We start from the raw sequence: 27400 nt of genomic DNA on the forward strand, positions 1-27400 counted from the left end.
GTCTAACTTTTATTAATTCCTTGCGTATACTTCTGAATTTAGTATGATGATCTATGATGTTCAAGTTATTGTAAATGCTCTTTTGTTGTGACGTTGGAAAGTTCCAGGCAGAAAGAACTAAATATCTGAAAAGTTCTCCGGAACTTATTAACTACATTGTAGTTACTTTGTTCTTCCTCTGGTTTAAAAGTTCAACCGGAACAAGGCGGACTAGCTCAGTAGCTGAAATAGTTTACATTTTTGTTTTTATGTCAAGGGGCCAGCAAAAGCAATCCTTTGGGTGTAGGAGTTTCTCCCTGCATTAAAGATCCATTGGTAACCTTCGACTGCTGTCTGCTCTAAGATCTGGTTATTGTCTCTTTGACACATTCCCCATTTTCACCATGTTCACTCTCAATTTTATGTACGTCTCAAATTATATCTGAATTAAAAGATCTTGATTACGGTTTAACTGTCTTCCATTACTAATATCATAATAAAACATTTATTTAAACTTTCAATAACTGTAATAGTAGGAACTTGTTTGTAACTTCAACTTGTTGAAAACACGTTTCTCGAGCCTCGTTAGTCGTTACCTTTTTATCGTATCATGCGATTTTTTTCATATTATTTTCATGGGGAAATCGTTTGCCAGCATAAAGTTGCTGAAGGAACAGCAAAGAATTGATTCAATAACACTTAACGAGTGTTAAATGTGAAAAATCATAAAAAGAAACATATAAAAAAGTCGTATTTTTGTGTACCGGAAATCGAAAAGTCCTTGTAAATCAAAAACAATTAGGGTGTGATACGCATCACAGATTCGGACTTGATACTTTACACAAAATATGCGACTTTGAAGTTAAATAATGCCGTCCTTTAGAATAGTTATCAAAAGTACCAGGATTATAATTAGAAAACAGTTGTTAAAGTTTTAATCGCAATCTTTATTGAAGCAAATAGAGCTTAATCAAAGCACGTGTTTTACGCAGGACCTCTGGAAAGTTCGGAGAGCCGACAACCTTGCTTCGGAAGTTGCTATGTATCATCAGAATGAGTATTATCCCAATTTATAAAAGGTACGTAAATATCGTCTTCTATGTAATTTGAAATTGCCGCCAACTTATATCAGCTGATTAATAGACTTCTGACGTATGTAATACGTATCGATGACCAACAATATTCCTACGACTTTTGCCATATGGGAAATGTAAACGACTCATCTTTATAGATTTTCGGCGATCAAATATTTCATACAATTGATTTTTGACATCTTAGCCAACAGCACAGGGAATAATGAACTATAGAAGGCTTTCTATCGAGCACTACTTCCTATGTGCAACTTCAAAACTTTTGGGAAAATCGACGACCGTTTAACGTTTTTATGGTAATATTTTTTTTATTCCATAATAAAAAGTATGAAAAAAGTGTCCAACAAGTTATAAAGAACATGATAGCCAGCCAGATAATGAAAGTGGCACATATTTCAGCATTGATTGGGTAGAACATAAATCTAGGGCGCTCGCATAAAGCAGCTTAACTGCTTAAAAAAACAGTACATCAGAACAAATTTTAAAAGTCAGTTTGATATGGGTAACTAAGACTCATCAGAAGATCATTAGAAAGGTATGGAGCACAAAACAACTTACATCAAGATAGAAGATACATATAGTACCGATCTGATAGTACTCAAAGATAATTACTGAGAGCTAGTTCAAAGCCAATAAAAGATCAGAGTTCCCATGTCCCCCGCGTTGCACATATTTTATTTGTCGAAGGATAAATGTCACTAACTAAAAAAATGCACATTTTTCTTCAATGAAAAATGAAAAATTGAGAAATGAATGCTTTAGAACAAATGTAAAACGATTTCCAAAATGAAGAACATATATTTCAAAGGGGCATAACTCGTTAAAAATATTTGATCAGCACTTATTTTCGAAAGAATCAAACACATTAATGATACATACACCTAGTATATGATATTCATCAAAATCTGGCAAAAATTGTACTCACGAGAGCACTACCGATGCAATTTTCTATTATCATTTAATGTTTCAAAAGCATAACTCTTGTTTTTTTCAAATATCGGTACTGATTTTCAAACTCGTCCGAGACATAGCTAATATAAACCTATGATATAAGTTTTATTTAAATCTACCAAGTATTGTAGAAGTGAGAGCGCTAACAAGACCAGTAGGACGGACGGACGCCTGGTATTTCTATATCCCAATGCGTTGTGCGGGAGACAAATATACGACTTATTTAATTAGTCCTGTTCTTTCGTGCAAATTGAATTATAGACAAAGGATAGCAATGAAAGTGTCATTCAATATCTTTTGCTATGTATGTGTTTAAGTAAGTAAGTAAGTAAGGAAGTTCATTTTTTTTTATCATAGTGATATGTGTAAATCAGCATACATATGTATTTGATTTAGGAGTTTAAAAATTACCATAATTCTTATTTGAATAAAGCGAGTTTTATTGCACAATAAAAAATACTGAAGGAATAAGCAATACAACACATTAAAAGTATAAAACGACAAAACAATACTAAAGTCATTCCTTATAATTTAATTCTAAATTTCATTCATATAGCCGGAGTAAATCGTGAAAACACGTTGATAACGTGACGGTCACATGACAAAATTATGTCTATGATCTGATAGACAAAACACCATCAGTCAATCAGGAGACGTGTTACATCCAAAACTAAATTATTATCATAATTACTGATTTGACAATGAATCAAGTAGTGTACTCCATCATCTCATACCTTACAGCGTGCATATTTTATAGAGATTTTTTTTATAGCGGCCTTTTTCTATCTATACTGATCTTTGTTCAGAACTTACCCTTGTAGCACCTGAGCTCCCCCTGGTAAATAGGGGTTCGGGTTGCTCAGTCTTTAGTTTACTGTGTTGTGTGTTTTTGAAGAATGCTGGTTGTCTTTTGCATGGTAGGTTATCGTTGTTTCTTTATGATTTGTCTGATCGCCTTCGACTTGTGTGTTTGACTATCTGTTTAGGTATCTTCTGCCTTTCTTTTAAAGATTTAAAAATACTTAAAATATTCAGTGTTTTATTTGGTGGAGTAGTATCATATATGCATAGTATTGACAATTGAAAACAAACTTTAAAATGATTTGTTTTGCCTAAAAGTGAAGTATTAATCTTAACTGAATTTCAAAATAAAGACTACTATATACAAAATTTTGATAAAAGACATGATATTTGTCTATCATAGTTATACACTTTGATATATTTTTATCTACCTCACTAGAAATATACTTCTAGGAAGTCATGTCATGTTTCTGTCTTTAACAATTATTTTAAAAGGAGCAGGTTGTGGAATCAAACCAGATCCACCAAGTATTAATTCAGGATTCGTTCCATCTGGCATGGTTATCTCGAATCTTTGCATAATCGTTGCAAAAATCAAATGAAGTTCTGGTTTAGCAATACTTTCTCCTAGACATACGCGTCTTCCTGCAGAGAATGGTAACCAGCTTTCTGGTTTCATACCAAGTTTTCCATTTTCGTCGAGATAGCGTGTCGGATCGAATTTCTCCACATCTTTCCAGTAGTTAGGATCATGATGAAGTGCCCAGTGGTTAATCATAACCATTGTGTCCTTTGGAACATCATAACCGCCTGAAAAAATGAACAATTTGATGCGTGGATCTCGCCACACTTTATTGAAGAGGCTAAATATGTCATTGTTTGTCACAGAGTAAGCGTGGATCTCGCCACACTTTCACTAATACTTACTACAACTCAGCCCAATAAAGTCCCTTGAAGCAGTAAGCGCGGGTACGTGGCCACACTACACTGCGTTATACAGATAAAAGCTATCTTAAATAAAACCAGAAAACATACAGAAGAACGATTTCTGCGGATCACATATATAATATATATTTGTAAGTAAACTGTAAATATCGAGGAAATATTTTAAATTTTAAATTTCATGACATTGAATTAGCTCACGTTTTTATGCCGATACATGTGTATATACAAACACTTTTTAATATTCCTTTTAATGATGATAGATGTCTACCTGTGTGACTTTTATATTTTAATCATTTTATAGAGATAAACATGTACATTTGTAAGGTGGTGGAATACTCATGACTGAGGTGCTCCTTTATTGGAGGAAGTTACGATATACAAGTTACAAGATGGAGAACAATATCTTTATTGGCCGAGATTTATTAATGCCCTTGGTATTTTTATTTAATCATATAATATCAGCGTCTTTACAAATCTTTTAATGTGTACAAATATTTCACATGCTTACAAAATGTATGTAATAACTGTCATCTGGTACGATACAGTATACACTAAGTTCCTGGTCCAAACTAACAAATTATAAGGGAAGCGGCGACAACGCTAAGACAAAAAGCAAAAGACAACCAAGTAAATACAACACTGTAGTATAGAAATTAAAGACTGAATAATGTATACCTCATCAACAGCTTGAGCTGATTAAAGGGGCTTAGGAAGAATGACTAGATCCTGCTCCACTAATAAAACCCGTCATGATGTTTATCCTAGGTTCATATTCGGTGGTAAGTCTCATCCGGTGGTGATTCCATAATCGAGGAAAGAGGACAGGATTGTGATAAAATAAAATTGAAACAGGAATGTGATAATATTAGTCACAGATGTTCAATAACGGTCAAACAAACTCGTGATGTCGTTGGAAGGATGACTTCAATTTTACCAAATAACCACAGGGAACACTTGGTTCAATAGCTTCCTTGTACACATAAACTGTCTATCATGGAAAGCATGACTGGAATTCTGTAATACCTTAACAATTGGAAGATATATACTTCATAAATACTACGGACGCTGCTGGAATGTTATTACATAGAAATAAGAAGTACCAAAATTGAAATCTGAAATCATCCGTTTTGTCGAAAAGATTTGTTCTCAATGAACCCTTGTAAGCCTTGAGATCAATTTAAGATTTATGACAAGATATGAAACAATGTTTATGTGTTTGAATTTAATCAGTCCTTTGTGTTGTATATCTGTAGATGTTTACACAGTTTTGGCTGCTGAATCTCAATTATTGTCACATTAACATATTGTGTCTGTTTGGGTTGCTCTCTCAACTTTTTTTCAACATGAGGAAACTATAATCAACTGTAATACAACTGGGATGTTTTAAGTTAGATATATGTAAAACCAGGTTTAATCCACCATTTTCTCTGCCTGTCGTAAGTCAGTTGTTTTTCACTGGTTCTTTTGATTGATAGTGTTTCATTTTTTTCAATTTGTTATGGACTTCCCCTTTTTGAATTTGCCTTGGAGTTACTTCCCCTTTGTGAATTTGCCTTGGCGTTACTTCCCCTTTGTGAATTTGCCTTGGAGTTACTTCCCCTTTGTGAATTTGCCTTGTATTCTGTTAGACTTTGTTTTAGATGTATCCAGGAAAATACAAACCCACTTGTGTATCACACATGGTATAGTGAGGTAGACCAAAGGCTGATACTGTGCCAAGTCTCATGGCTTCATGTAAGGTTGCTTCTGTGTAACTGATACTTTCTCTATCTTTAACCCCAGGTAATCTATCTTTTCCTGTTGAAAAACAAGGTTATGTTCATTAAAATGAGTATGCACATCTTATTATATCAAAATGGTAAGCGCCTCCTGCTCTGAATTCATCACGTGATAGCCATGTGTGCAAGTTATGACTCAGAAACTGTAAGATCAAAGGGCCCGATTCGCTCCCCTTAAACAATGTGTATCTTCAAAAATGGACACTCTCCAATATTATTGCAGACAGATTGCATATATATTTGTTTCATTAAACTCACTTTCGTTTAAATCTTCTTTTCATGTGTCTTTTTGTTTACTATAATTTTTTCCCAAAGCACAAATTAATGATTTAAAATCGTAATTTAAAGGCAGTTAATCTTGAAATAAAAATGAACTGACAATTTTGGCAATGTTGACCTATATCGTTGCTTTTTACAGTTTCTCCCTAGATTGTCTCTACGGGAACACAGTTAAAGTATGCATAGTATGCGATAATAAGTGGTTTTGAAATGGACAACCGCCCTTAGAAACAATGAACAAAAGCTTTAGGCATTATTTCAAGAATAATAAATATGGTTGCTCACCGACAACGTTGTCAATTTCGTTCTGAACTCTGCACTGAATATCTGGTAACCCAGCCATGTAACGAACAGCAAAGTACAAAGTTACTCTAGACGTGTCAATGCCACCTTATTATAAGTAAAGATACATAAATTTCATTGAAGATACAAATAAACAATTTAGAGATACTAAGAGAATGACTATTTAACTTCAAGGGGGCGGGAGGGGGGTTCTATTTTGATATTGTTTTAAAATTTTTTTGCTCGCCTTTAAGGGTTGAGCATAATTGATGATGGCTTCTCCAGAAATAAGCTATAAAAAATACCCACATACCATTTAAATTCTTTACTGACCGTTTTCCTCGCTTGTGAACTGATAATGTAAATATGGGTGAATAACTGCTTATTGTGGTTGTTTATTTAACGCATCAATGTAAATATAACGGAATTTGATGAGACTGTCATTAAAGTGAGAGGGTTAGCGCTATAGAACCAGGTTTAATCCACCATTTTCTACATTTGAAAATGCCTGTACCAAGTAAGAAATATGACAGTTCTTGTCCATTCGTTTTTGATGCGTTTTGTTATTTGATTTTGCCATTTGATTATGGATTTTCCGATTCGATTTTCCTCTAAGTTCAGTATTTTTGTGATTTTACTTTTTACTACTCCGGAGCACCTGCATCTTATTATTTGCTGGATTGAGTTTTGCTCAATATTAAGTTTCCTAGCAAAACACTCGAAATTGGAATTTATGTTTTTGCACGATTAAATTGTGTAGACAGTTGCATTAAATTTATTAATCGCCATTCGGCTCCACTGAAAACTTATTTTCGCGATTAACTTTTTCATATTAACTTTGCCATAATTGCAAAACCAATTCGCGAAAATATTCGATTGTGAAATTTCAAGTAATCAATGAAAATGAAAATATAATCATTTTACAGTAAAATAATTATCATAAAAACAAACTTTTCTTTAATACATCTTTCTGGATGGAATCGGCAACTCACCACGAAAAATGTCTACTAAAGTTTGTCTGAGATGGGTGTCTGTTAATTGGGACATCATTTCTTCATCTTGTTCTGCTTCCTTTCTCGTCAGAATTAACGAATCAGTAAAATCTCTTATATTATCTGAAATATTATTCTATTATATTTATATAGTATTTTGCATGTTAAGCGTTTAATGCATGTGATGCATATTTAGATACATTGAACATTGTTTATATATATATATACATGTATATTGTCTGTGTGACACGAAACACATCTGCTGATTCAGTTCAAAGATAAATATCTTGTCGCTTGATGCCGACCTTAAAGATCGCACTTAAGAAATACACAAACATTATAGAATTAGATATTTAAGGTTTTGTTGTCCCTAAACGGGATTCGAACTCGCACTTTCAATACACAACAATACCAATCGCTTAGCCTCATGTCCAGCGCTTTAGGCCACACGACCACATCAGTTATATAAAAATATAACTTCAATAGTCGTAGTGTAACCTTGTCATGAAAGGCGAACCTAGAGACAAACATAAGACATGTGTTTAATTAAGCGTGTAAAGATTTTATAGTATTATACATGTTATATATAATATGTGACCTTCAAAATAAACTTACCACAATCAAACGTTTCTTCGTGTTCTCTGAATTTCCTTGCTATAATAGATATCATTTCGTCGAAAATGTCTTTAACTGTTCTGTATTTCTTAGTAGGATAGATTTTGTACATAATCGGAAACATATCTTCCACGAAACCCTTTCCTATAATGTCTGTGAAATCCCTGTCAATTTTCATAAATCTAACAAAATCCGGGTCATCTAATTCTGCACTGTAAAAATGAAGTTAGCTTATTAATTGTCATGGTTTATGGAGATTCCTGCTTTTTCGGCGATTAGAAAGATGTGATGTTTAAAACTTCCCTCATGAACAATCTCAATGACCTAATCACCCAAAACTCTTTCCACATTTAAAGGTCATGTTTTGAATTATATTGGATCGCAAGTCGATTGACCGATTGATTGAATTTTGGTGTTTACACCTCTTTCAGCAGTATAATGACGACAAGTTTTCATTAGAAAAGATAAGATAAGATAAGATAAGATAAATTGTATTTCCAAATAAGATCCCGAGGGGGCATATACATGTACACATAGCATATATAATTGATACAACATACAGTATTTTACATAACATTGTAAAATAAACTATTGAAATAAAGTCGTACAGCTATTATTTGTTTAATAAAAAAATATTAAAGAGTTGCTACTCCAGAGATGTGGATTTTTTTTTTTAATTTATTATTATAAGAAAGGAGGAAAGAATACTCGGAGATGTTCACCCACATTCGATGACGGGAAACCTGGCAATCCTAGTCAATTAAGATCGGTGTCGAACTCAACTTATCACGACAAGTCGATCGCAACTTGACACGTCATCAAAGTCGAACGCAACCTGCTACGACATCTAAGTCGAACGCATCGTAAGCTTGTCACGACATCGAAGTCGAACGCAACTTGCCACAGCATATGAGCAGAATGCACCTATGCCACGACATAACCTCCGTTTTGACATTTTAGTGATCATTAGATCTATATGAACTCTTTATACCATTAATTCTGCGACCTAGGATTCTAAGAACAAGTCAATCAATCACTACTTTACACATAAATACTGACTATTGTCCAAGGATTGGAAGAAAAAACAAACATTAATTGGTTCATTAATCGTTTGGAATTACACAAACATTCATAAACAGAACGAGTTATAATTATTGCGTTATCTAATCATATTAGGTTGTGTATGTGGGATCTTTCATTTTTGTATTCGTTAGTTTTTTATGCTATTTTTCTCTATGTTTTTAACTTTTTGCTCATAATTCTCTTTTCTTTTTTTGTCCCTTTTCTTTCTTCTTTTTTTTTGTTATTGCCCATTATCCATTATTCACCCTCTAAGGGACGACATCAAAAGTTCAATGTAGGATAAAACACTTAATTCACATAGTTTTTCCACTGACCCCACATCCTCCCCCTCTTAACTTAATTTGGGAAAAATTGATTGACCAATAGGGATAATATGTAAAATCGATTTTGGATTAACAAAACTTGCAGCAATGTTGCACCCCACCCCCAAACTATTTGATTTAAGTTTTTTTTTTATCCTACATCGATCTTTTGATGTCGTCCCTAATATAACAGTTTAAACAACTAATTATACTTTCTAGCTAATACACAACAATTCTCTATCAAATACAATTACCTTTTTCCAAAGCAAACTGCATGAAGAATATTAAACACCATTAAATCAATGTAATTTTCGGGATCAAATGGTCCATTTTCTTGAGCCATCAGAGATAAACATTTGTTCATTGAACTGTGAACAACTTCTTCTAACCGATTACCAGCTAAATATTGCCTTTAATATATATCAACCCAAAAAGTTTCATATATTTTGTCTTACGAACAATAAAATCGAAGATATGTATAAAATATGTTGATCTGACATCATTGTAATTTGAATTTGAGAAAAGTTTTTTTTTATGTATTCAACAATTTGACAACACACACTATCACTTAAAACAAACATAAGATACATGTATGAAAACTTGTTGTGTTAAGCCTTAAAAAAAAATTCCAATTGAGTTGCTGATAATGATTTTGTTTGACACCTAGTTTTTTGTACACCCCAACACAAATTTCGACTTCCGGGTCCTTACTACAAATAACAATTTTTTTGTCAGCTGAACTGATGACGCGTCCTTTCGCCGCCTTCAGTCCCGATCAAAACCAGTTCTAGCAACCTAACATTCTCTATGGAATTGTTTCTAACTAAAACTTGATATTCCACGGACTATCGTTGGGTGCTGTTTGCTAAATTTTTGTTCTGTTTATGAACTTTTGAAGTCTGAATCAGGCCGTTTCATTTTTCTTGAATAATGTTTCCATATTGTTACCTTTTAAAACCTGCTATGGGGTTTGCTCATTGTTAAAGGCCGACTGTACAACGACAAGTATTTGTCTTCCTTTTTTGTGTGTGTTTTGTGTTTTTATTTTTCAACGGTTTTTATTATTTTTTGAAATTTTGTACAACATTGTACATAAAAAAGTGATGTCCGCTGTACTTTTATTATAACAATGGGCTATAAAATTTCCATTGAATTAAATGTTCATTGTTATCTTGTTTATAAGTATAAATAATTGTTCATGTTAAAAAATATGTACAGGACGTAATTGATTTTTTACTACATTCCATTTCATTCGTTCAGAAAGATAAAGAAAAATTAATACCTTAATGCTTTTCCAGCAATTTTTCTATGAAGTTTCCATGTCGGTGTATAATTAGCAAAAGCAATATCACTTCCTCCCTCCGTGAACACGTCAACTGCATGTGCATGTAAAAATTGAAAAAAAATATAAATATACATGATTTTTGGTGTTTTAACGCCATTAATTACGTTGTGTTGTAAAAGGAAAATTAAGCTTCTCAATGATCAAAGTTGGTGTTTGTCAAACTGCTATATAACCAGTTTAATTTTTCTGACAAAACTGTTGGTTGAACATTTTGAAATTTATATATTTTTGTTAAAGGATCAAAGTAAATACTTTGACTAAATTTTATAAAAATTAAACGAGCCAAATTGATTTTAGTGAAAGTGTTGGATACCACCTTAAACACCAAAAATTTACTTGGTGGAGGAAGTCGGAGTACCCAGGGAAAACCATCGACTTTCGATAGGAAAAACTGACATTCCTAGTCGATTAAAATTGGAGTCCAGTGCACCAGCACGAGCGGGATTCGAACTCACATCATCAGTGTTAACTGATAAGTGATTACAATAGTAAGTACTTTTTTCTTTTGACCACTCGGCCACCGAGGTCCCTATTCTCCGACAAATTAAGAGAATAATACATGTACGCTCTCTCTGTCAATTATCATTTCATTAGCTGAGCGGTAACTAATTACCCTGAAAAAAGCAAAAAAAAACGCTGTAATAAGAAATTTCGCAGGCGAAATTTGTGTTTACTAAGCACTGGCACTTGTCTCAGATTTTTCCCCTCTATTTAACATGTTATAAGGCATATAAAGGATTTTTCTGAGACAAGTGCCTGAGTGTGTTACTGACTAAGTACTTAAATGTTCAACAGATTTTGATTCATGTTACTGATTTGACAAAAATAAGCCATTATGATTTTTATCTAGAAATGCCAAAAGTGCTGCAGGGTTTTACTTCATATTTGGTCTGCTCTATTTTAATTCATTTCAAGATTATAACCTGCAATTAGTTTATGCTTACCTGATTTTATAAATGGTCTATTGGCAAAGTCAGCTTTCCTCTTAACTAATGCCTCTGTGACGCTGTTGATGTCATTTAGAACAACCATCTGAAAAGGTCCTGTAAACAAATAATAGTGTACATGAATTCCACTTCACGCTTGCAGCTCTCGAGGGGTGATCCGTAAACGGAGGGAGTTGCGTACATATACATAAATGATAACTTACAGCTACTCAAATAAATTTCGTATTTCAAAACTGAATTAGGAATATAAAGCTTATAAAAATAAGAAGATGACGATTGTGGTATAATAGCCAATGAGACAAATTCATCAATGGCAATGTGTAATGGAAGTTTACTGCTAAAGGTCACCGTACGTTCTTCAACAATGAGCAAAAACCCAAAAACATACTTAGTTTAAACGTTTGCAATAATTTTGGATTTGTTTTAGTGCTTTGGGTCGCAAATACCTGAAACGATTTAGTGTTTTTGTCGAAATTTGACCAATTTCATCTACAAGAACTCTTGTTTGAAGTTGACCATGAACATCTGATTCTACCAGAACTCTTGTTTGAAATTGACCATGAACATCTGATTCTACCAGAACTCTTGTTTGAAGTTGACCATGAATATCTGATTCTACCAGAACTCTTGTTTGAAGTTGACCATGAACATCTGATTCTACCAGAACTCTTGTTTGTAGTTGACCATAAACATTTGATTCTACCAGAACTCTTATTTGAAGTTGACCATGAACATCGGATTCTACCAGAACTCTTTTTTGAAGTTGACCATGAACATCGGATTCTACCAGAACTGTTGTTTGAAGTTGTCCATGAACATCTGATTCTTCCAGAACTCTTGTTTGAAGTTGACCATGAACATCTGATTCTACAAGAACTCTGGTTTGAAGTTGACCATGAACATCTGATTCTACCAGAACTCTTGTTTGAAGTTGACCATGAACATCTGATTCTACCAGAACTCTTGTTTGAAATTGACCATTAACATCTGATTCTACCAGAACTCTTGACCTTCTGTTTAGGTAGGGTTCCTGTTATTCAATCTTTCATTTTATTTTAGTGTTTGTAAACTATTTGTCTGGTCGCTTTTATTTTACTAACTTGATGTAACTACGGCGTCTTCTTACTTACCGAGTTTTATTGTGAAAATAGGTCCATATATCTTCGTGTATTTTGCACATATTTCGTGAAGAAACTTAGCTTTCATAACTGAATAAAAAATAATAAATTAAGTTCAAACGTAAACAAAAAAATCACTAAAGAAAATATTTTTAAAATTTGCAAAACATGTGCAATATTGCTTTATCGATCATAAACATTATTCCTTTCTCAAATAAACTTTTATAAGTAGAGAAAAAAATGGTGAAAAAGAGAAAAAGGTCAACCTTGCAAAGACAATCAAATATAACTTGGCAAACAAAAGAAATTTAAGCAGAATTTTGGTTATGAAAATTATCTTTCTTTAATTAAGGACTTTGATATAAGAAGATCTATATGCAAATTACGTATTTCTGCTCATAAGCTTCAAATTGAAGTTGGACGTTTTTCAAATATTCCACGAAATGAAAGAATTTGCAAAAAATGCTCCTCTGGCTGTGTTGAAGATGAAATCCATTTTTTAACTAACTGTGAAAATTTTAAATCAGATAGAGATGCTCTCTTTGACTTTGTTTGCCAAAGAATTCCGAATTTTTCTATACTGGATAATCAGCATAAATTTATTTATTTATTAAACTGTGAAGACAATCAGGTCCTTAATGCTGTTGGTAAATTTATTAAAGTGAATATGAGTTAGTAATTGTATTGTTACTGTATGTAAAATAATGTTTGTATCTATGTATCTATCAAATTAATATTCTTTTTCCTTATTCATGTATACTCTGTATGCCCCTTGTGGGCCCTTAATTGGAAATAAAATATGTTCTGTTCTGTTCTGTTCATACTCAATTTGATATATTCGTAGATAATTTCTTTCAAAGGATATCTTTGAGTTGCTTTCTTATTGACGTGTATTCCACACTTCCACATCTCCATGTGTTTTTATTGATAGTTACTGTAAATAATATATTCGAACATTAAACTCTAACTAAAAGTCTGAAAGGTTTTCGTTCTAGGCAAAACAAATATACGTTGACACGGAAAGCGTTTATAAACTGTACTAATTGGATAACTATGTCAAATTCCGATCGGATGAAGTTTCTTATGTATAATATAATCCTTGTGGAAAAAAACATATATACCTACCTTCATAATTCCCAATCAGAGGCCAGGTGAACGGCCCTGGTGGTAATTTATATTTCCATCTTCGACGAAGCTTATAAACTATAAGTAAAACTATTATTCCAATCAGAAATGTCTGTATATTTAGTGCAGATAAAACTGAGGACATCCTTCTACAATCGATGTGAAGCTACGCACATCATACGCATGCATATATATGTAGGTGAACAATTTATTAATAGTTTCACAGAGATAAATATTATTCAGTCACTGTATAACATATGACCTTGTTAAAACTGAAGTTTCAAATTGATTCAATAATAATATATGTTTATCAATGAGCTCTGCTACGAGTATAAGACAAATATAAACAATTATACATATGCATAGGACAACAAACCATCTTCAGTATTAAAGCAAGGGTCTTCGACAATATTCTGTTGAAACAGAAAACCAACGACATAAACAAACAACACACATCTATAAGTCAAACAGCCAACCGTCTTCAACAAAAGTCTGCTGAAACAGCAACCTAACGACAAAACAAAACAACAAACCAATACACATCTATCGGGCAACAAACGGTCTTCAAAAATATTCGGTTGAAACAGAAACCAACAACAAAAGCAAACAATAAACTTATGTAGGACAACAAATGGTCTGCAACACTATTGTATTGAAACAGCAACCCAACCCAAAAATACAAAACAATACACATATAAAGGCAACAAACCGTCTTCATCAATAATCGATTGAAACAGAAACCAAACAACAATATCAAACAGTATACATCTAAGGTCACAAAGAGTCTTCAACAATATTTTTCCGAAACAAAAAACCAACGGCAAAATTAAACAATGCAATCTATAGGACAGCAAACCGTCTTCAGCAATATTCTACTGTAACAGCAACCCAACGACAAAATCGAACAGTACACATCTATAGACGACAAAGGGTCTTCAACAATCTTCTATTGAAACAGAAACCAATCAACAAAATCAAACAATATACACATCTAAAGACAACAAAGAGTCTTCAACAATATTCTATTGAAACGGCAACTCAACGAGAGAAAAAATAAACAAAACTAACTTATAGGACAACAGACAGTCGTTGTAAGTTGTTGCCCATGAAATCTTTTAGTGATAATTTATTATCAAATTATCAAATTTGATTATCATGTTTGTAAAATGTGTAACTAATTTATATTTTTCAATTCTCGGGGTTCAACGTGGGTTTAGACAATTGTTTGTTTTCCTTGACGATTTGAGCGTCGATTGTCACATCCTTTTCATCTCCTACTTTTTATAAACAGAAGGTAACTAACAATGTTCATTTACAGTAACTTTATCTTTAAATCTTCCATTTTCTTTCTCATAATGCAATGACTTTTCAATCTTTCTTAGGTATATTTCAACGCAAAAGGCACATATTCGTACATTTTGTTTCGAAATAAAGTGACGAATCCAGAGGGTCCAGGGTTTCTCTCCCCCTTTTTTAGACAATCAGTGCACTTGAATGGGGACATATGGTTGGAATCTCCTTTCTGCTGGGTTGGAAAACTGTCTGGATCCGCACCTGAAATGTTTTATAATTACGTTTAGTTTAAACATATTTATTTATAGTGGATTGGGAAACAAGTTTTACAACTTATATTAATCCCTTTTCACTTTGCGGGTGCGAGTGCTGCCTTGTAGCGGCATTAGCCTACTCTTTTTCGAAATCTACAAGGGTGTCTTTAACGTGCAAGAGATATGGCTCTCTCTTAACACGGGCCAGCCATTTATCGTCCCCGTCCGACGGACTATCATCGTTTCCTCAAGACCATACTCGCTAATGGTGTCAAGGGAGAGCCGAAAATTGAGTTCCTGAAATTTTCATCCCAAACGGGAATCGAACCAGGAACCTTTGTGTTAGTAGTCCGATGCACTAACCACTACACCACGGCTCTCTTTATAATTACGTGCAGGATCGAACTGATTAACTATAAATAAATATTTGACAAAAGTTTACTTTTTAATGTTTCAATCTGCCTCGTTTTTAATCTGGAACAACATCCAAACAAAAATAATATATGTATATCACAAAAAAAAAAATTTAATAATTAGTTAAGACTAATTGTGTTTTTATGCTAGCGAATCTATTGAGAGAGCTAGATATTAAGGAGAATTTAGATTCAATGGAAAGATATTAAAGAAATATGTTAGTGGCAGTTATTGTAAAGGGAACAATCAATGTGTCAAGATTTTGCAATTAAAAAGTTTTCAATCGATCGATACAAACGATGTACATTTTATTTATATTCAGTAGCGATGACTTCCTTAGTTATTTTCTAAACCGATTTTATTAAAACTACACAGAAGGAAGTCACCTTGATAGTTTGAAATGGAAATTAATCCGGAAGATTTTATTATTGTCCGTTATATATCAAAATAAATGTTTTAGTAACCATGTATGCGTGAAATCGTCTTAAGGTCATATCACGTGACAATGGGACTAGGAAGTTGTACGTTTCATCATTGATACACATTAAACAACATCACAGGAAAAGATGTCAACTACAAATGGGAATTTAGATCTTGCAGATAAACAGGGTAAGAAAAATTGATTATTTTATACAAAGTATTTAGTCAGTATAGCATGACAAACGACAACTTCATATAATGAATCAAATTATATAATAAAGTGTAAAAGACCTAAGTAGTATTGTAAACTAGCTATCATGTGTATCGCTTTAGACAAATTATAGATGACATATATAATAAAAGTAAACGGAATATAATTATGGTTCGTTTATAAATGTATGTAAATGAAATTGGTCAAATGTACTAAACATATACAAATAATATTTATACACATATTTGGTTTAATTAGAAAATTGGCGGCTTACATGTATGAACTGACATACATTTTATATAGATCTTTATACTCTAAATTTGTTAATTGCAAATGCGCATATATGATACATGATAGCGTGAAATATCATCACTTCCCGGACCACTTACATTTTACGTATGTAGTATAATCATGTAATGTTGGTTAGAGTGATGATTTAACTTGGGGATAATATACTGACAATATATTAAGTCGCATAATATAAACATTGTATAGTCACTGCATCATGTGCATGTGATGCTATATTTTTTGTTAATTTTAAGCCAATGTGATTATCATCAAAACGAACACACACTGCATTAAAATCATTTGTACCAATAAATCAAGTTTGTTACTTTCACATTCCTTCACATATATCTAGTTTAAAAGTAACGTTATCTGTTTTAAAACTAATTGCAAAAAAACCCTCGCAGACATTTGGAAGTGACCTGGATTTGGTTTTACAAGGAAATTTACATGTGTTATGTTGTAGTTTTTCACTCATCTGTAACTGTGATTGTATAGATGTTAAAACAATGATTGTATATGTTTTAAGAAACACAATTGGTGTCACCAAATGTCTCACTTTATTTTCTTTCTGTGATTTGTTCATGTTCTTAATTCGTCTAAATGATATCCCCCCTTTTTTTTATAAATTAAAACATACTTCAATCCATGTATCGATATTTTTGAATCACAGATGAATCAGTCTAAAATGATGAATTATACATAAAGAATTCTTTTATTTTCCACAATAATGCAGATTATTCAAAACAAATCAATAAACTGTTTAAACTATAAAGATAGACTTAATGCTGTTTGCATGTCAACGAGACGGAAATAATTATCAGATAGGTCGTCAAAAAGGGGAAATGTACTGACCGCAATATGTATAATAAATTTATGTATTGATTTAATAGCATCAAAATTATATCTGCAATTTGCATGAGGGACGAAGATTTTCAACAACTCCATGCTCCATTCCCCCCTCCCCCGCCTTATGACGCATTACTTCGACTGAAACTGAACTCTGATTTGTTTTCCATAAAAATTAATGTACATTACTCGAATGTTCATATAGGCGACACACTTTAATGTTTCTATTTAAAGTTTAAAGTGAAACTATATAATTTGAAAGGAAGTGTCCATTATTATTAGATTCCTATCGGTGTAATGTGCTGTATTCAGTCTGCGACTTTAAGTGCGAAATACTATTGCCACTGAATTCATGTAAGATCATGTAAGTGTCGAACTAATATGACTGTGCTACAAAATCAATGGATGAATAAGAATGACCAATATTGAATAACTTATAAAAAAAGAAAACAAAAAATGATGTAGAAGAAGAAGTAGAGGAAAATGTTCTTCATTTTTTTTTCTTTTAAGGGGGACATGAGGGATGAATATTAAATGGCCAAGAATTGCAGATCGAATAGCAAATAAAAAAGAAAGATAAAAGAAAGAAAATAGGCAGTAAAAGAAAAAAGAATAGAGAATAATAGGGTGCTGAATTATAAAGTTAACAGACAAAAGGCGAAAAATATAACTAATGATAAAATGGTATAAAAATTGAAAATTTAAAAAAAAAAAAAAAAAAAAAGACTCCCAACCAGACCCCCCTTTAACTCTCGACATGATAAAGATTACTATCTTTAAAACTAATAATTTCTGTTATTCTAGCATTTAAACCGCTATTACAAGTATTTATTTATAATCATTAGTTGTCACATAGATAAATAGTATGTATATTTATAACATGTAAATCTATCAGCTTTTTGACAAGTTTGAAAGGAGGAAAACACTAATTTACGATAAATTGATCATGAGTACAATTGTATGCACTGTCAATACATTGTTATGCTACGCAGGTTTACATGTATTTTGTTTAAATATTGTTAAGTATGAGGTATGAATACATGTACATGTATGTTGTCAAAAGTCATCGTAAAACTGTAAATAAGACATCAAAATGTTGTCAATGTGTTATAAAAATGTGAACATAATTACAATTGTCAATATCTTCATTTACAAACGTTTGTCAGTTATATTCCTTGATGTCTTCTCTGCTATTTTTATGCCCTACCTACGATAGTAGAGGGGCATTATGTTTTCTGGTCTGTGGCTCCGTTCGTTCGTTCGTCCGTCCGTTTGTTCGTCCGCAGGTTAAAGTTTTTGATCAAGGTAGTTTTGATGAAGATGAAGTCCATTCTACTTCAAACTTAGTACACTTGTTGCTTATCTGGCGTATAAAATTATAATCCTGGTACTTTTGATAACTATTTACACCACTGGGTCGATGCCACTGCTGGTGGACGTTTCGTCCCCGAGGGTATCACCAGCCCAGTAGTCAGCACTTCGGTGTTGACATGAATATCAATTATATGGTCATATTATAAATTTTCTGTTGATAAAACTTTGAACTTTTCGAAAAACTAAGGATTTTCTTACCCCAGGAGTAGATGACCTTAGCCGTATTTGGCACAACTTTCTGGAATTTTGGGTCGTCAATGCTCTTCAACTTTGTATTTGTTTGGCTTTTTAACTTTTTTGATCTGAGCGTCACTGATGAGTCTTATGTAGACGAAACGCGGGTCTGGCGTATAAAATTATAATCCTGGTACTATTGATAACTATTATGATATGATCTTTCTAATTTTAAAGCCAAATTAGACTTTTGACTCCAATTTCACGGTCAATTGAACATATAAAATGAAAGTGGGATTTTCAGGTTAAAGTTTTTAGTCAAGGTAGTTTTTGATGAAGCTGAAGTCCAATCAACTTGAAACTTAGTACACTTGATGCTTATGATATGATATTTCTAATTTTAAAGTCAAATTAGACTTTTGACCCCAATTTCACGGTCCATGGAACATGGAAAATGATAGTGCCAGTGGGGCATCCGTGTACTTTGGACACATTCTTGTTACTTATGAATATAGTGGGGTCTGGTTATGAAAGGGGGCGGGGGTGTCTTATGTTCGTATTCTCTAATTGCATATTATAAGCTATTTTTCTTCAATCTTTATTTATATTGCCCATTATTTTCTTTTATGTTTATCTCCAATTTTTTTCTGTACACCTTATTTTTGGCTCATTTTTCTGTACTCTTAGTTCCTAGTTTTAATTTCTATTCTGTAAATTCTATACAGACCCTCATTTATGGGATACATTAACGACACGGCTAACAAACAACACACACTTAACTTAGACTGAGCTAGGCGAGGAGTCGACATGCGGTTTTCTACAGATAAAAAAAACCGCGTATCCAATGTACTAAGAAACCTTTGGACAAAAGGAAGGGAAAAGCCATTTTAAAGAAAAAGGGTCAAACCGTTAACCATGTAAAATAGATTTTTTTTTTAAAGATTGTCATGTTGCAATTATGTTTGGCGACTCTAATAAAAAATCCTTTAAATAAGCAAGGAGCGGATTCAAGAGGCGTAGAAGGCATTCTCCTTTGACTGGAAAATATATCGTTCCAGGATAATGCCATTTATTTAAATTCGACTCGCTCCGCTCGTCAATGTTTATTACTTTTTCACTTATGATTCTCGCTCTCAATAATCACGAGCTGTCCCTGTTTTAGCTGAAAATGCTAAAACACATATTTAAGATTCTGTCACAGGGAGGGGATAAAATATTTTCAAACTATTTAGATTTGCGCGTAGGATTATGTATTTGTATTTTGACATTTAGTTTTAATAACGAGAAGAGTTAATCTAACATTACCCTATTCCTTTTACACCGGAAGTGTGTAGTCAGCTTATATTGTAATACTATATAAAATTGTGTAAAAATGTCATATTATATTTATTATAATTACATTTGAAACAGGACAAAACACTTACAAATACGTATACTTATATAAAAATTATTTTTTAAACCTGTTCTCGTGTAAAGGAATTTCCCGTTTTAAAATGAAACGACTTTTAGATTAGGGAAACACAAAATGTTACAAATGGCCATCAAACGAGACATATATAACTTTATTTTCGGGAATATCATTCATAAACACGTAAATGGGATTTAGAAAATACAATTTATTTAAATAATGCAGCTTGCTGTCAAGCGCATAAATCAGTAGAACTTTGCTACAGTTTTGAATTTTCTCTTAAAAATTTCGGTCGTCCGCTATTTGTTTTACATGACTCAAAAAATGATCTTACTGTTTGTTCCGAGTGTTGTGACTGAACATAGATCTTTTGGTTATTTAACATTGGTACATGTAATACTACATGTGTACTCCCGTTTGACCAAATACATCTATAAAAGTTCTGGAAATGTCATCCCTTCCTTACATCGCATATATATATTATTGTGGGATGCAAAAACCTTCAGGTATATCAAGATAGGTACAACGAACACAAAGCAGACCATTCCGTGCATGTTTTACAATAAAAAAAAAAAAGAAAAAGAAAATGGTAATAAAGAAAAACAATTGACTGGACATGACAGCTGCCTGTGTTAAAAAATATCAATTGCGTCCAAAGGTTCGATATCTTTCAAAATAAATTTAGATGAAAGTGAGTTACACTTCGGAGGTTGATTCAAATTGTTATTTGAATAAGGCCTTTGATATTATTAGATCAATTAGAATGATATTGCACCGGTCTTTCTTAGATAGGGACAACATCCCTTGTTGTAAAAACCTTTCGTGACATATTTAATGTTTGTATAGGGAAATTAAAGTATTTTCTTTAAAATATACACTACACAGAAATTGACCGAGGCGAATTAATCAATTACGTATTTCCCTTAGGAGGATGTAGGAAAAATACGGTCACGTGTGATTATTACATCTAAATCGGCTTTATTTAAAACCCATTCTTAAAAAAAAGTCAACATACACTGTAAGAAGTTACTAGGTTAAGCAGGAAAAGAACACATTATTAATATATAAATCATTCACGGTAAATCATCTTCATAATTATAAAAATAAGAAGATACGATATAATTGCCAAATGAGATAACACTCAACCAAAGACCGAATGAAATCGAAGTTAACAACAAATTATTTTAGGTCACCGTATGGCATTCAACAATGACTAGAAACACCGCATAGTTAGCTATAAAAGGCCGAATTGACGAATTTTAAACAATATCATCGAGAAAACTGACGGCATGATTTATTGTACAAAACAATAAAACAAAAAAGCAAATATGATATACAGCAACAAATGAATACTACTGAATAAAAGGTTCCTAACTTGGGAGAGGCATAGAACATGTATATAGAATGAGACGGGGTTAATATATGTGCTCATATGCGGATCCAGGGTCTGTGAGGGCCCGGGGGCCGGATCCCCTTTTGTGGAAAGAATTTGTTTGATTATATATGAAATCACTGAAGCATGACTGGAGCGCGCATCCCCCTTAAGTCAGTCAGCGGACCCCCCTTTAAAAAAAAGTTCTGGATCCGCCACGGGTGCAGATCCCCAACCCTCCGCCCTACCCTGAGACAGTTAATCAGATCGATACAAAGCAGAAACAACAGAATAACCTCCTTTTCCAAAATATATCGTCTTATCATGCTTATTAACTTTATTGATAATGACATTTTAAATCTTGATTTGTTCAAGACGCGCAATTACTTGCTAAAATTTAATTTCCATCTTATTTTGTGGGCCAAACATGCTCGAGACATTTAAAACATCGTTAGAAATTAGAAAAATGCAATCTATATAGATCAGTTACACCCCGACATTTTATTTGTGTTTGTAACAACAGCTGTTTTCGTCATTATTTGTCAAAGCCTGTTACAGTATCATCTCGTAACAAAACATCCAAAATAAAAATAAACAATTTCTTTAAAAACTTAAAGGACGATAACTCGAAAGGTTAATGGACGCGAAATTATTAAAAAATTCAAACTCGGCATATTTTAAAGTAGATAACATCAAATCCTAGTTATTAATTTTATTGATTAAATGTTTCTCAATATTAAAAACAATAACGATTTTTCACAAAATTTAAAAACGGATCAGCAAAACGGGAACATGTTGATATCGAATACGGATATAAACAGTGAGTCAATTAAAATAGAACTGTTCGACCTTAAAGATATTAATCATAATAATAAGGCAAGATATTACCCAGGAGGCAATAAAAACCAATATTCGAAGAAAGAATATCAAAAAAGGAAAGGAGTACACAAAAGACAAAAGATTGAACATCATCAATAATGGCAATTATACATGTTGTAAAGTAAAATATATATACACCTTGCGATATGTATCCATGCAGGGGGCGGGGTTCCGGTGGTTGAACCCCCTTTTTTCACGATCAATGCTATTGAATGGGTACACATGATTGGAAGACCCCTTTATCCAGATTCCCCCTTTAAAAATGGCTGGATCCGCCCCTGCAGTATTATTGATCAGCCAACAATATTTTTTGTCCTTAAAGAATCATCAGTCATAATAATAAGAGGACATCCTTTACAACAATTGCCATATCAGAAGGCATATTTAAAAATATATCAAAAAGCGAGTAGAATAGATTATTAGTAACTCACTGTAGATAGTAACTCGGAATTTACATTTCGGTTAAAGTTCCGCCTACGGAATACAAACCATCCAATCAATTTACTGAAGACTTTCCAAAACATCCGTTGACTATCCGACGGGGTAAAAAAAACAAAGGATATTGGGAACATATCCATGAGACTTAATCAGTACATATAAAGACAAAAACACACAGACAATCAAGGGAACAGTGCTTTTATTGCTGTTCTACACCTTAAAGTCACCATGTGGCTGTCAACAGGGAGAAGAAAACTCTCACTTCAATGCAAATCTATTTTATTGTGTCAATGAAAGTTTGCATGCATGTGATTATTAGTCTGAGACTACCACAAAATACTTGTTTTGTAGTAGTTTCTAAAGAGAATATAAATTAGAGCCTCGAGATCTTTACATTTTTTCATTTGTATTGTTTAGGTGGGAAGAAGTTTGGTGTTTTAAAGAAGCGACAAGAAGAGGAACTGTCTGACATAAATAAGGTAATTTCAAATTATTAGTGATCATACTATTTTTTTGAAAAATATTGGTTTTAGTTGAAATGATAGGATTTTTTTAATAAGAACTCACTTTTGTCCTATGACTATATACTAGTATACCAAGGTAACTACGAGATTAGAGGGACAAATCTACAGACGTCCAGTTTAAATCGGCATACCCGTTACTTAGTAAAGGATTTAGATGTACATAACAAAATAAATACTTATATTTTCATTTCCATGTCGTAGCTTTGATAACATACATTTGTGTACTTGGTTTACCATGAAGACGTAATAGACAGCAGCCTCATAGTTTATAGATTTTGCTTTGGTTCGTGTTGTTTTTGTTTTGTATATTGCGTTTTGTATACTATTATTTGTTTGTGATTTTATTTTTTTGACCATGGCATTATCATATAAAAAATAAGAAGATGTTGTATGATAAACAATGAGACAACTCTCCACCAGAGACCAAAATGTCATACAATACAATTATATGTCACCTAATTACAGCCTTCAAAAATGACAATTTTGTTTTCGACTTATAATTTTGAATGTACATTTGGTACCTGTCGCCAATTGCTTTCAATGTTTAAGATGGTAATGACGGCTATATTTACTTGTCTGATTGATTCAGAATCTACTAAATTTAATTCTATCGTCATTCACACCACGTTTACAATGATATAGGCCAACATTGTTAGATGCGATAACATAATAAGGAATTTCAATCCGACAATACTTTGTGTATGCTTTCTCAATGTTGAAGCCCAAGCGGTTGCTTACATTTACCTCATTTGACCTGGGTTGATAGTTGTCTCATTGGCAATACATCTCATTATTTTTTTGTTTTAAGATATGTAAAATAAATCGACGAGTTTATTCTTTTCAGGAATATGAAACAGACGATTGTTATTCTGAAATTGAAGACTTGCCACAACAGCTGGTGGCTTATAAAGGTGAGATATAACGTGACCAAGCAGATCATATGTCAAAGATTCGGGTCAAGCATGAGTGTACAAAGGATCTGTTTCTTGTAATCACATATTCTAATTTGAAATTATTCAACTCTGACCGAAGAACATACAAATTCAAAATCACTTCAAAAATGAAGAACAATTAAAAATACCAATGAATGCATGCAAATCAAAAATATTTTTCTTGTAGGAGTTTTGGAAAAACGAAAAATTTAGTACAAAGCCAAGGTTAAAAATGAAATTCTGTTTTTAGGGTAACAAATAACTTTTCAATGACAATTGCCTTTTGATTGCATGTGCCGAAGACCGTTCTCTTTCTCTATTTGGGATCTTAATGTATTGCGGTTTTTCACCGGTAACCTGTTCCGAATCATTTTTAGGGGTCTAAACTTTTGATCCCGGCGTTCAAAGCACGAGATACCTGTCATGCGTAGTGCACCTAGTTTTTAGTTTCTTTGTATTGTGTCAGATTGGATTGTTAACATTTTGTTTTAATTCCAAGCATGTTCGAATTATTTGTATTTTTTTCGCATTTTACATATCTTCGATTATTATTCATTTGTTATTATTTTTACTGTAATTTTATGTTTCAGCACAATTTATGGAGTTTGATCTAGATAATTCAGGTGACATAGGTGAGTATATAGTTATGTGATAATAAATGACGGTGTTGATAGGGGATGAGGTATCAAAATATAAACTTATGGAAAATTTAAAGAATAAAGAGGCGGCCCTGTATGTTTTTGAGACATTTTTAAGGTTAATGCATGTTCACACTTCAAACAATGCCGAGTTTGGGACCCGTCCCTTTATTTTATCCTGGATTGGAATATGGTACATGTACTTAGTGACTGTATGTGTGTCGGGAGTATCTAATATACAAGAATTTTCGAATCTAAATCTACTACAAGTTTGGACAGAAATGATGTTTTTTTTCATAGCAAAATGTTGATATATAGTAAATCAGGCTTTGAAAATTCACATACTTCCCTGAATTTCACATATATGCATGTTTTCTCATACAGTTAGTATAATATTATTATTGTTGAAACTAAACAAACATATCATTAGATGCATGTGCCGTTGTGATGTGCTGAACATGCATGACATATTTACCACTGGACTAAGTAACAAACAATTGTTGACTGGGGTGTACACTATATTTTCATTTGTGGGCCTCCCCGTAGAATGTAAAGCCGTTTTCAAAGTTGATACGTCCATTTGGCTGTTTGGGATAAAAAAAAATTTATCGAAAACATGTCGGGTATTTAAAATAGGGCAATTAAAACTGATGTTTCGTGTATAACAGCTTCCACGTACTCCGTACGTTAGGGACCGTTACAACAATCCTTTGAGGGTCCGAAGTTGGCAAGTTGAAAGTCTTAACCTCTGTCCCTATTCAATACAACCTAATTTGTCTAAAACAGTTAATCGTGTTGCTCAGTGACTTACTAGATCTTTTAAAAGACATCAAAGTGGTGAAATGATAACACTAAAATATCAAAACCAGATTTGAAATGACTAGACAATTAAATATCGTTCTTTATTTTAGATGAAATGGAATTAAAACAAATGTTAGAAAAACTTGGAACGCCGAAAACGCACAAAGAAGTGAAGAAAATGATCCAAGAAGTAGACACGAATAATTCCGGGACAATCCATTACAGGGAGTTCTTAAATATGATGTTAGGGAAAAAATCAACAGTACTGAAAATGTAAGTATTGATGATTGATATATATTATTGGGTATCATTCATAAAAATATATATTATGTAAAAGAGGACTAAAACACATAAATTCAATACACACACCCTAACTGGAAAAGGTGGCATCTAAGGAATAATGTGTTCATACCCTAAAAAAGTCACTAAAATAACACAAGAAATTAAAAGGACTATATTGACTTCAACAAAGACTAAGCAAATAGCATCTGGGCTGTAGTAGTACTCGTGCTTCCCTCATGATCTAGATGGTGCTTGTTAATAGACGAAAATCAGCAGTATACGCGCTGTTTCTTTGGTTTTTTTGTTTTTTGTTTTATTTATATATTTGTTCATGTGCACGCAGCGATAAATGTCGCATCTTATTAGTATTGGTTTGTCTTTTTGATGTTTTAAATTAGTTTTTGCAACAGGGTTGTCAGTTTTTTCTTCGACTTAAATGTTTTGAAAATCCCCTTTGTATCTTCCGTCTGTATGTATCTTTTTTTTTATTATTGTATTGGTTTTTATAATACATGTATTTTTTTCTTCAGAATTTTAATGTTCGAACAAAGGAGTAAAGAAAAGGCGAAACCTCAAGGTCTTCCTGCTAAACGAGACATCAGCAGCTTGCCTTAAAACATTGCAGCAATTTCAAAAGTGTTCAGCAAATATATTAAACTTTTAAGACCAGCAATGCAAACGTAAACGTCGTGTATCATCTATGCAGAACTCGAATATTCATTACCTTGTTTATAAATCAAACTTGTTTTCATTTTTCATACCATTTTGTGATATTTCATAACATTTCAGTTATACATTATTATATAAATGAATTATTGTATATATTTATTTTTGTTTGGGGAATGGACTCCAGTGGATGAATGTTTTTAAGAAATGTGTTGTCGTCAACGCGTTAATTATTTCAGTTAAAATTGCATATTTTCATTTTGTGAAGACGTGTTTGGTCATAGTTATACCTAGCTAAGTTATACCTTCTCTATAAGGAACCTCTGTTCGTAGTTGTCAAATATCTAGTTATTTGCAAACACTGGCGTTTGATTGCAGATATTTGATTGTTACTGTTTGATTTATTCATAATTTTCGGATATGTATGTGGCAATTTCAAAGAGCTTAACGTATTGTAAAGATATGTGTATATTGTTTAAGACATATACGTTGTCCTTGTGTTGTCCTTGTATTGTTCTTTATTGGTTAGTTTTGTCGTTAGACTTGACAGTCT

At 32.7% G+C, this 27400-nt stretch overlaps 2 protein-coding genes across 4 annotated transcripts; one reads left to right on the plus strand and one right to left on the minus strand.

Annotated features, from left to right (window-relative positions):
• Positions 1 to 1692: 1692 nt before the first annotated feature.
• On the minus strand, positions 1693 to 13820 carry LOC134686758 (steroid 17-alpha-hydroxylase/17,20 lyase-like). 3 transcript variants are annotated; one of them, XM_063546493.1, is made up of 11 exons: positions 13634 to 13820; positions 12521 to 12598; positions 11388 to 11486; positions 10381 to 10474; positions 9353 to 9508; positions 7714 to 7925; positions 7099 to 7221; positions 6110 to 6214; positions 5430 to 5564; positions 3254 to 3632; positions 1693 to 1804 (listed from the first exon to the last, which is right to left on the minus strand). In XM_063546493.1, exons 1-10 carry the CDS (start codon positions 13776 to 13778, stop codon positions 3280 to 3282), a joined length of 1500 nt encoding a protein of 499 aa, XP_063402563.1. In that variant the 5' UTR covers positions 13779 to 13820; the 3' UTR covers positions 1693 to 1804; positions 3254 to 3279. The 3 variants fall into 3 exon arrangements, with proteins under 3 accessions (XP_063402563.1, XP_063402562.1, XP_063402564.1); XM_063546492.1 differs by lacking the exon at positions 1693 to 1804 and having other exon boundaries at positions 3094 to 3632; XM_063546494.1 differs by lacking the exons at positions 1693 to 1804; positions 6110 to 6214 and having other exon boundaries at positions 3094 to 3632; positions 13634 to 13819.
• Positions 13821 to 15958: 2138 nt separating this feature from the next.
• On the plus strand, positions 15959 to 27001 carry LOC134686760 (allograft inflammatory factor 1-like). The gene is made up of 6 exons (XM_063546495.1): positions 15959 to 16203; positions 23422 to 23483; positions 24373 to 24439; positions 25051 to 25092; positions 26010 to 26172; positions 26712 to 27001. Exons 1-6 carry the CDS (start codon positions 16161 to 16163, stop codon positions 26794 to 26796), a joined length of 462 nt encoding a protein of 153 aa, XP_063402565.1. The 5' UTR covers positions 15959 to 16160; the 3' UTR covers positions 26797 to 27001.
• The last annotated feature ends 399 nt before the right edge of the window (positions 27002 to 27400 follow it).

This window comes from Mytilus trossulus, chromosome 10 (assembly GCF_036588685.1).
Source record: "Mytilus trossulus isolate FHL-02 chromosome 10, PNRI_Mtr1.1.1.hap1, whole genome shotgun sequence".
In the NCBI taxonomy this organism is placed as follows: domain Eukaryota; kingdom Metazoa; phylum Mollusca; class Bivalvia; order Mytilida; family Mytilidae; genus Mytilus; species Mytilus trossulus.

Bases quoted from the DNA above. Each gene is read 5' to 3' on its own strand.
- LOC134686758 (XM_063546493.1), bottom strand. From the start codon at position 13,778: ATGTCCTCAGTTTTATCTGCACTAAATATACAGACATTTCTGATTGGA. The intron at 7,926-9,352 runs GTAATTGTATTT...TCATTTTTACAG, and splicing joins GCAGTTTGCTTTGGAAAAAG to TGCAGAATTAGATGACCCGG. The intron at 3,633-5,429 runs GTTTGTATTTTC...TCATTTTTTCAG, and splicing joins CATGTGTGATACACAAGTGG to GCGGTTATGATGTTCCAAAG.
- LOC134686760 (XM_063546495.1), top strand. From the start codon at position 16,161: ATGTCAACTACAAATGGGAATTTAGATCTTGCAGATAAACAGG. The intron at 16,204-23,421 runs GTAAGAAAAATT...TGTATTGTTTAG, and splicing joins AGATCTTGCAGATAAACAGG to GTGGGAAGAAGTTTGGTGTT. The intron at 25,093-26,009 runs GTGAGTATATAG...TCTTTATTTTAG, and splicing joins AGATAATTCAGGTGACATAG to ATGAAATGGAATTAAAACAA.